At 39.5% G+C, this 10552-nt stretch overlaps 1 protein-coding gene across 1 annotated transcript; it reads right to left on the bottom strand.

Moving 5' to 3' along the window:
• Positions 1 to 58: 58 nt before the first annotated feature.
• LOC134882765 (ATP-dependent RNA helicase DDX19B-like) lies at positions 59 to 6319 on the bottom strand. Its single transcript, XM_063910685.1, has 12 exons — positions 6083 to 6319; positions 5606 to 5645; positions 5432 to 5521; positions 5157 to 5292; positions 4788 to 4880; positions 4487 to 4589; positions 4185 to 4299; positions 3893 to 4070; positions 3551 to 3788; positions 3065 to 3227; positions 2310 to 2501; positions 59 to 2087 (listed from the first exon to the last, which is right to left on the bottom strand). The coding sequence occupies exons 1-12, from the start codon at positions 6137 to 6139 to the stop codon at positions 2026 to 2028; spliced, it is 1467 nt and encodes a 488-aa protein (XP_063766755.1). The 5' UTR covers positions 6140 to 6319; the 3' UTR covers positions 59 to 2025.
• Between the last annotated feature and the right edge of the window lie 4233 nt (positions 6320 to 10552).

Genomic DNA, 10552 nt, shown 5'->3' with positions numbered 1-10552 from the left:
TTGAGTCAACGACCCCAGTATGTGTTTTAAACAAATCATTTTCCACACTTCATCCAGATCAGATTTTCATGTTGTTTTAATTCAACATATTAACAATACATAAACTGTGTCCATGAACGCAGCTCAGCTACAGAATACCACACACCTTGAACCTATCATTCTCTACACATGACCTTCAGGTTACAACAGACAACTTGCTTTAAGCCTCATCAGGCAGTATTACTCCTATGTGTATGAACTGGGTTTTGGTAGGTTCCGACAGCAATCAAACAAGGTATACGACAGGTGGAGAAGAGTGTCAAGTCCTGTAGCCAAAACTGCTTTGAGTGTCCATGGTTCTTGTACAGCGTTTTTTTACATTATGGATCAACAAAGTGCACACACTCACTGATTATTTTTACATCCAAATGTCCAAATAAAACTGCATACATTGGTTCTTTACCCGAAAGTCTTCACAGAGCACTCAACACTTGTGTCTAATTGTCCGTAAACAGTCCATTAAAACCGGACTTCCACCAGCAGTCTTCCTAATTTCGGTGAGAGCCAGATGAGGTTTGTACGAGGTTCAATCACTGCTCTTCAGCACGCTGATGAAGTGCACCAGACAACCCACTGTTTCTATTATTTTGTTCAGTGGTCCTCTGATGCAAGATTAACAGATTTAGGCTCACTGTGTTCGAAGTGCTGCGTCCGTCAAAATTGAACTTGAGGAATGTTTTTTTTGCACTTCTTAGAAGTAACACTCAGTAAAAACTACTTTAACCTATATATTTTTTTATATGTACACAAGTACATGTTTATTTATCCATGCGTCAGTCTTGAAGCAACACAATGAATCTGATTGGCATAGGTCCTCAGTCAATTCAGCATTTGGTTTCCCACATCCTAAAGACGCTCATAGTTCAATATATAATCAAAATTTCAAGTGTTAGCCAGAATATGAAGCCCAATGTCTTAGAAACAAAATCATATGTATATATAATGCACTTGAGGAAGGCATTGCGTTATAAGCTTTGTTTAAACTCACAATCCTTAATAACAGCACAGTCTGGGTGAATGTATCTGAGGGCAAACTGGAGACCCTGATTGGAAACATTGATGAAGAGTGACACTGATGTCCACATTAGAATTAAAGAGGCGTTATGAGATAGATTGAGGAAACCATTTAGAGATTAATGCTCAGCAGTGAGGCCAAGCCATCCTGATAAAAGCTGTAATCTTTTTTTTTTTAAATGATATAAATGACATTCGTAAGATGTGTGGGTGAATGAGGATTGATTAGAAGCTTAACAAAAAACATCTCAACGTCCATGACTTAAAGAGTTATAGTGTCTTATGACTCTAGGCAGCCTTTTTTGGCATTTGACTACACACCCTGACGCTAAAGCTGAGGTTAATTAAGGATTCATTTATTTCACGTGAATACAGGTTGATATTATTTGAAAATAGCTATCACAGGTTGATAAGTTTGCATAGACCCTTGAAACCCAACCATAACCCTAATTAACAATCTCAATGATTAAACTACCGCTCAGCAGCATACCCAATTTCACACTTTGTATCAGGGTTTTGTAGTCAATTAACAGCCCTGTAAATGCGGTCTACCTGATACGCTTACAATCAATCATACTTTGCTCTTCTTAAAATTAAAAACAATGTGGCACATACAATGGTAATTTTCCATTAGTTCATGCCGCTACTACAGATGAAACCAAGTAGTGTTTAAACTCTGTGTTCAGAAAAACAGAGCCCACTGTGGCTGCTTTTGTTTTATCACAATACACAGCAATAAAATCATAGAATTTATTCAAAGAAGTACAAAGAGTGAAATAGGGTATGTTCCCAAGACTTACAAAACACTCGTCAGAGAGGAGAGAGAATCCACGTGTAAACATATGCTGTGATTGTGGTTTTGCTCTTCACTCTGACAGCTAAAAGAAATAAAAGCACAAAACACTGTAGGAGCATACAGTCCTTGGACAGCCAAGAGGGGAGGGGGAGTGGGTGTGATGAACGCCGTTCTCTTTAGCTGGAGATTTTCTCAATTTCATCCAAATCATCCGTGTTTAGTTTCTCGATTTTCTTACCTGCAGAGGGAGAAACCAAGGAGAACAGCGGGGTTCATTTAGAGGGTACACATATGGCTGACTACTTTTAAAACAGCTAGTATGGATATTCACCCTCCAACTAAATTAAACAGTATGATGAACCTCATCGAGTGAGTGAGTGAGTGAGTGAGTGAGTGAGTGAGTGAGTGAGTGAGTGAGTGAGTGAGTGAGTGAGTGAGTGAATAGCAGCTGCAGACTTACTGAAATGCTCCTGGATCCTGTTGAGGATGTTCATACTCATTTTGCTGTCCACCATGTTGATGGCCAATCCTCTTTTGCCAAATCGACCTGTGCGGCCAATCCTGTGCAGGTATGTCTCGTTGTCCGGGTTACCATCCTTGTCTACAGGAAGGTCGAAGTTGATCACCACAGAAACCTGCTCGACGTCGATTCCTGAATGTCAGAAGAGTGGTGAGACGCATACAATAAACAAAACAATGAAGACGGGCAGTACTGTGATATCTGAACTACACGGTTTTACATGTACCCAGTGCATATGTGACTATGCTGTCAAACGCCTTTCATTTTATAATTATTTTAGGTGTTCGTATTCAAACTTGCCCTGATTCCTCAGGTTTGTACACAAATATAATTCAGTGTTTTTCCTTTTATATTTTAATAAATTCTGACTCCCAACACAATGTAAACAAGTACTTTATGTAATAATTTAAACAGTTGTATTCGAGCTCTGTACTCCATCTCATTAATGTAAGAATAAATAACAATTGGAGTTTTCGCGTTTCCCTCTTGTATTTTGGAGGCTTAAGAGTCATACATGTTTATCTGTACCAGCAACACCTTACAGATAAATACATTCACTGCGATAAACATCCCACGTAAGACATACAGTATGTCTTGAGTGCAAATGTGTCAATAAATATGGAAAAATAGCCTTTTAAATATAAATAACAGCTATGGAAACATGGTATGGACTGCCTGTTTTAATGGCACTTTACCTCGGGCACAGACGTTTGTAGTGACCAGGACTTTCTCCTTTCCTTCTCTGAAGCGGTCGATGACAGCAGCCCTCTGCTCCACCTGCATCTCTCCACTGAGCAGCGCCACCTGGTGGCCTTCTCTGGACAGCTCGCCTGCCAGCCAGCCTGCAGTCTTCCTTGTCTGGATCGGACAGAAAACAGTGCTGTAATTACTTGGCCAGTAATCTAACAATGGTAAAGTACCAAAAGGACCAAATGTGAAAACTTGGCAACACAAGCCCATTAACAGCAAAGGTTGGGATGAAGGCACTGTGTTGAAAGAGTTGGTAAAGTAAGGAAACTAAACCAGGAAGACAAAGTGTTGCCAGGTTATAATCTCACATATAGATGACACTGATAAAAAGCTTTGCATAAAAATGTGTATTTATTTAATCCTATAAAATCTGGGGTTCAGGTGGGAACATATTGAGACCATGAAAGTAAGTATGAATTGCACGGACTCACATGGCAGAAGACCATGGCCTGGGCGATGGTGATGGCTCCGTAGATGTTACAGAGTGCGTGGAACTTCTCCTCTCTGCAGTTGCACAGCACATAGTACTGTTTGATGGTATCCAGCGTCTCCTCCTCTCTCTTCAACTTGATGATGTTGGGTTCAGGCACGATGCGCTGGGCGAAGTTCCACACTGTCTCTTCAAACGTTGCGGAGAACAGCAACATCTGGCAGTTTTTAGGCAGCATCCTGAGTGGCAGGTAAGAGAGAATTCAATTTACAAGATAAAAAGTAGTGTATGCTAAGATCTTCTCAGATCTTTTTTCTTTTTCATGAACCCGTTTTTTTCTGACCTCTGGATGCGGATGCTCTGGTCCTGGTGACCCTGCGTGGCGATCATGACGTCGGCCTCGTCAAGCACAAACACCTTGATCTTCTTTGGGTCTATGAACTTGAATTTACCGCACCAGTCCAGCATGGTACCAGGCGTGCCAATAACAATCTGTTCCTGCAGCATTGTGCCCCGTGGCACTAAAACAATCACAAGAAACAAGCACTTTTGAAATACTAGAAAAAATGTGAATACATTTTTTATTTAAAAAAAGGCACATCATCTATTTTAATGTAGATGTAGCAAAGCCTTACATTTGTTTCCTCTGATGGCGTAGACAAGTTTGACCTCATTGTAGTGTTTGCCCATCTGCTCGATTACCTTGCCAGTCTGAAGTGCCAGTTCATAGGTAGGTGACACACACAGGCACTGATGGACAAAAATAAAATGAGGGGGAAGGATTTAGGAAGACACATTTCAAGGATAAAAGCTGTTGTGAGAGACAGGGAGGATTACTACCATATATACTGCGAACAGTATGTCATAAATAGCAGTTTCAGAACTAAAGATTTCAATTAATGATGTCCTATAATAGCAAAAATAAAGGGATACTAACCTGGGGAAATCTGTTGTTGGGATCGACATGACTGAGCATGGCCAGGACAAATGCAGCTGTTTTCCCTGTTCCCGACTGAGACTGGGCAATCAGGTTCTGTGGACTGGAAGACACACAAACTTAGAACAAAGGCAAAGGTGGCAAAATAGTTACTGGTTTTTTTTATTAGTATCTGTTGCGAGTTAATTTTACAAATTAAAATTAAGTAAAACAGTAACTAGGTGGAGAGATATCATGGAGCCTGTAAGATATATAGACTTATTAGACGGCTCCACTATTGTTTAGTGCAAAGTGTACTCACGGTTCGGCCAGCATCATAGGTAAGGCAGTCTCCTGGATTTTGGATGGCCGGTTGAATCCCATGCCGTACACGCCCTGAAGCAGCTGTGGTTTGCTGCACAAGGACAAAATACACATATTGATTCAAGTCTGAAGGCACACCTTTGTGTAAGCATCTCCTCACCTTTTATTTGTTTTACTAATTATAGTACAGTTTTAAACACGCACAAAAGATCTACCAGTAAAATGGAAAAGAAATAAGGAAAACGACAGATAAGGGTTATGGGGATTTTCAGGACACTGAATCTGACAATTCCTTTATGATGATATCTGTTTCTCAAAACTATTGGGTAACAAGAGAGAAGAATGGATGAACACAAGATTTACTCACAGTCGCAACTCCTCAAAAGACTTGACAGAGTAGAGCGGAGAGTTTGGATCCTTCTGAAGAACTTCCACTTGATTTGTGTTACTTACTAGATTATTTCTAATTAACTTGTTCAATAACGACTGCGCCGCCTTGTCATCTGGAAAAAATAAGTTATGTTGCAATGACTGCTACAATTTGAAAAACACCCAAGCATCTAAATAGAAGACTATCGTGAATGTCTGACAGCATCTACAGAGGACATATTTTTTGTGGCATAAATATAACAGACCACCCACCTTTGTCGTCTTCATCTGCAGGCTTGTTTTCTCCCTGCACTTCTGACTTTGCAGCTGCACTGCTGGAGTCTGTTGCTAATGCTGCCGTGCCTGCAATAGTAAATTAAAGGTTTATACTTACAACCAAAAACCAGTGGTTGGATAATTTAACCCCTAAATGTTGCGCACACTTACCATTTTCCTCTGGTTTCTCTTTTAATGTGAGGCCACCGATCTGTGAGGAGAAACATACGTTTAAATGTCTCACAAAAAGCTCTCTGGCGTTGTATATAAATACAGGACAAAAAAAAAAGAAGCACAAGAAAGTGCTAAATCATGGTTACCCCTTTAGTAGACCTGTTTTAAAGCCTCTGTCATTTCCATAATAGGCAGCTAAATGCTAAAGCTAATAACTAATTGAGCACGCAGCATCTCAGCTCGAGCTAGTTACTTAGCTTTCACGACAAAAAGAGACCACAAGGTATTTCAATTTATATTAACAGTCTGTCAAAAAAGCCACTTTATTCACTGTCGGCGAGGTCGTTTAATAGTTGCTACTTTTTAAAAAAAAAGTAGAAGTTAGGTTTCATTTCAACAGTATCAGAACAGGCCAAAGCATCCTATAAACATGCTAACAACACGTTAGCTCGTGTTGCGTAAGTTAAGATTTACCGATTCCGCCGCGGCTTCTTGCTCGTCCACCGCCTCTGCCCAAGACTCCGTAGCCATTGTGGAGTAGTTTCTTCTTTAGTTATGTCACTCGGGATAAACCAACTAGGAAAACAAGCTCAAAGTGAGGAGAGTCAGTAATGTGAAAGTAACTACTTTCCACAATGGCGTGCCGAAACAGATTCTGGGCACCTGTGCAACCGCTTACATGTCCGGGTAGAAGGCAACTGCCAAACTATGATAGTTCCTAGGTTTTTTTAAAGTTCCAATTTGTCTTACATAAATCAGCAAGCATTACTGAACCTGCGATTCCAGTTGGCAAAACTAACTTGTCTTGAATGAATACATGTAGTTTTTTAAATTTCAATTGGAGTCAGAATCTCATAAAACAGTTATCTTCAGAGCCTGTAGGTGGCATCAAAACATTCTGTATACACTCACCCTATATTATCTTCTAACACACGCACACTCACGATACGCACGCACGCACATACACTGACTGACAGCAGAGATGATGCAGGTCTTTTTGTTTTTAATCCTAACGGGCAGTCCACCTGCCCTAAAAAAGAGGATAGACTTTCTACAGGAAACACATGGACTTATCTTGCATTAAACATTGTGCTGTTATTTCAAGAAAGAATGTCTCTTGTATGACTGTTTTGGTAATTCCTCTGTTTTCGGAGGGACACCTTGAAAGAGGAGTGATTCTCATTATCCTAGCCTGGTTTCATCGTTCCCCACGTTCATTTATATAACCATGCATTACCTTAAAGGTTCTATAAGACTTCCCTGAGATGCAGCAAACATTGAGGGGTCAAATTATTTGTTCATGTTTAAATAAAATAATTGTTGTTTAGGTTGTATAGGCTTGTTTAGAGTGACAACATCATTGACAGCTGGATTGAAATAAGGAGGAGGGAAATCTGAAATATGCAGCCCAAAATTAAGAAACATTATTGAACTCCTGTGATGCAACCATTGTATCATCATCATTAAACTGTAACAACTAGTACTGAGTGAGAGAAGCTGTCCCATGTGGAGAGAAAACACCTTTTGAAAGAATGAATCCTTACAGTTTCTTAACTTGATGTATATTTCCCACTCCAACTTTTGGATAAAATAAGAAATCATCATCATTGTGTGTGTGTGTGTGTGTGTGTGTGTGTGTGTGTGTGTGTGTGTGTGTGTGTGTGTGTGTGTGTGTGTGTGTGTGTGTGTGTGTGTGTGTGTGTGTGTGTGTGTGTGTGTGTGTGTGTGTGTGTGTGTGTGTGTGTTCATTTTGTTTTGCGGAAAGTGAACTGGGATACTGTCCACATGTAGCAATAATATTAGGTGGGGATTTAAGGATACATTACTTTAAATGTTAGACTAAAATAAGCGTAATTTATTGCAGAAAGTAAGAGAAGATTGATACAATAAATAATAAGCTAATGAAAGAGGCTGCATAACGTATCCCAATGTATTGAAATTGGGAGATACAGTCCTCAATCTGTCTAAGCACAGATACTATGTTGGTAACTGTGGCATTAATTGTGGAAAGTGACCAATCGCTTAAGCTAACTTTTTCCACAAACAGTTGTTTTAAAGATTATTTCCAAAATGAAAAATGTTGTAAGTGCTCACTTCACAACTAGAGGATTATTCTTATGTTCCCAGGCTCCTCATTGTAAGTGATTGGTCTATTTTTGTTTAAATTGCAAAACAACAAAAAGGAATGGACATTTTAAATGCCTTTTAAATGGTTGAAAGGCCATTCCATCACCGTCAGAAGTCAAGAAAACTGTCTTGAAGACAGTAGTTTTAAGGAGTATATAATAGGCTATGAGCTGTAGGTGATTTCAATGTATTGGACCAAGGCAACATGCATTAAACCTAGGGAAGAACATTGCTGGGAAAATATATTTGAAATGTCTACCTAATGAGTCATTAAGAGGATATTGAGATGGGGAACATGAGAAAGATTCACTCCCCTGAACTGAGGTTTGGTGCTGTAGTTGAATCCAGGCTATTAACCAGAGTTGGCCCTCTCTGAGGACCATGCAGGAGCACCCGGGGTCACCTCTGGAGCCAGATTGCTGTGGCTGGCCGTTGCATAAATGCATGCAGAATTGATTTCACGCGTTTCCCCTGTTCCACTCGGATAGATAGATAGATGATGACAGTGGCTTTGGATTGTGCTGAAGGAGATTACATTGATTTCTGTTCCGCTGTCATCCAATGGTCAAAGCCGCTCTGGGCAAGCGTCATTCGAAGTTAATCTACACGTATGAGTGTGCATAGGTTATTTGACGTGTGTCAGCATGTGAGGGAGTCTGTTCATCAGTTTGGAGACAAATTTGTCAAAGGCTTGAAAAAGTGGAGTTTATTGTTGCTTCCAATCAGCTGCCTTGCCGGAGGTATCCATGGCAACTGAAAGAGTAAAAGTAAGGCTTGAGGTCTCCAGAGAATTTGGAAGAGACAGAGAGATGGACTTTGTATTGCCACATAAGGACTCATTTCAAGCGCTGAATATGACATAAAGGATATCAAAGTGGGTGCAGTAGAATATGGTTTTCTATGTGAAAAATCTGAAGAAAGGTAAACACTTGTCGCAAAAATACATCATGTAAGATCTCTCCAACACTACTCCATGCTCGTAAGTGTACAGTATGTCACAGTCTATGTAGGCAGTACACGCTCTTGTGCTCTCCAAAAATGTATACAGTAACACTTCAGTAGAGGGATGCAAACACAAGAGCTAAACCTTGATGATCTGCCTCCACTGAAAAATGAAAGAAAGCACCGCAAAATACAAACATTGTTAGATAACAACGTTGAGACTAAAAGATAGAAAAGGTAACATAAAATAAAAATGCTTTTTTTGTATTAACAATTGCTTGAAAGTTCAACTTTTGAATTCTTACCAACGAAGGATAGTTGTTCAGGTATTTTAACTCTTCATCTGGAAATTAGAAATGAGGTTGGTAGGGAGATATGTTGTGGTCATATCTTAATTCATGGAAAGGCTTTTTTACTCACATTTGCTGAATTTCAGGAACTCTTTTGCTTCCTTTTTTAATTGTATTTGCGAAGTATGTGGTATACAGCAATGATTTATTAAGTGTTTGTTTTTATGATGTATTATAATGTGTCATACAATCCAATGTGGGATGGTCCAGCTCAACGTTTGTAAAACAAACCCAGACAGTGTTTTTAATGGAGATACAAAGCACACTGATGGTAGACAACGGGCTGGAGTGAATTAATAACAACTAGTTGTAGAACTGATCAAAAAGAAGCGGGCATAGATGTCTCAGCAACAGACGTTATGGAAGAAAACGAACGCTAGCTGTTTCTAAAACATATTTTGGTTGAAGAGCAGCTATGAAAAGAGGTGAGGCGGGACTCTGCAGTGACAACTGGTGGGCAGGTGCAAAATGAGAAATTTAGAGAGTGTTTACCTTGCTGTATTCCTGCTATATCACAAGATAACACAAAAAGCAATCTATTCAGGCTTCCACAAATGCATTTGATATCGAATCACAGTGGATCTGACCAATCAGCATCCTGTGAGGAGCTACGGACAGAGGTTAGATCCTTAATGGCAGAGTTCCACAACAATTTGTATATTAAAACACACGTCTATAAGCCTTATACAGTTGTTATGGCTAATCTGTTGCTGTTTTGAGCAAGCCACTTAGCATTGTTTTAAAGAGTCATTTTTTGCAACCAGAATGAAGTTGGCTCCTGTCTGGATGTGGTTATTTTCATGTCCAATATTCACTTCCTTTTAGATCTGCTTTTCCAAACTTTTGAACAATATATCTGGTTCTTCAGAAACTATAGGTATACTACGCCCCCATAGAACCCTAACAAGAAATGGAAAGACCCTAAAGCGTTCTTTGTGTAAGTGGAGGGCTGCAGCAGGGTAAGAAGTGTGTGGGTTGGCCACTATGATTAAAACCTTTCATATAGTAATTTCACCTCATAGACATATTGACGAGTGCATCTTTAGTATGTATGGTAAAGGTATTAATCCAATGAACTGCAGTCGAGGGAGGACAGCAGGATCAAGGGGGTATTTGCCATGACATGACAAATATGGTGCTTTGGATATTGTGTTGCATTACTTATGGTATTGACTATTTGCAGTCATAGTCATAGTCTCTTCCCATTCATGTGGTAGGATTGAAAATCATGGTCACAGTGAATAGAAATCCAAACAACATTACACTCATATGTAAAGGTTCAATGTCAAGATAGTAGCAACCTTTTTTAGATTAATCCATTTCCAATCCATTATTCTTTGCCATATAAGATAGTGAGTTGAATATATTTAGGTTTTGTTCGTTTGACACTAGGATTCCCATTGATTGGAGCTAAGGGGCTTAGACTAATCCATGGAAAACCACCTGCACTATACATTTTTCTCATTGCAATTGACTCTCTGAATAATGATACTAAAGGGCAAAATAGTCACACTACTACTTGTAA

The sequence above is a fragment of the Eleginops maclovinus genome, chromosome 20, assembly GCF_036324505.1.
Source record: "Eleginops maclovinus isolate JMC-PN-2008 ecotype Puerto Natales chromosome 20, JC_Emac_rtc_rv5, whole genome shotgun sequence".
NCBI classification, from domain to species: Eukaryota; Metazoa; Chordata; class Actinopteri; order Perciformes; family Eleginopidae; genus Eleginops; species Eleginops maclovinus.
This window is presented reverse-complemented; position numbering and strand designations above follow the sequence as displayed.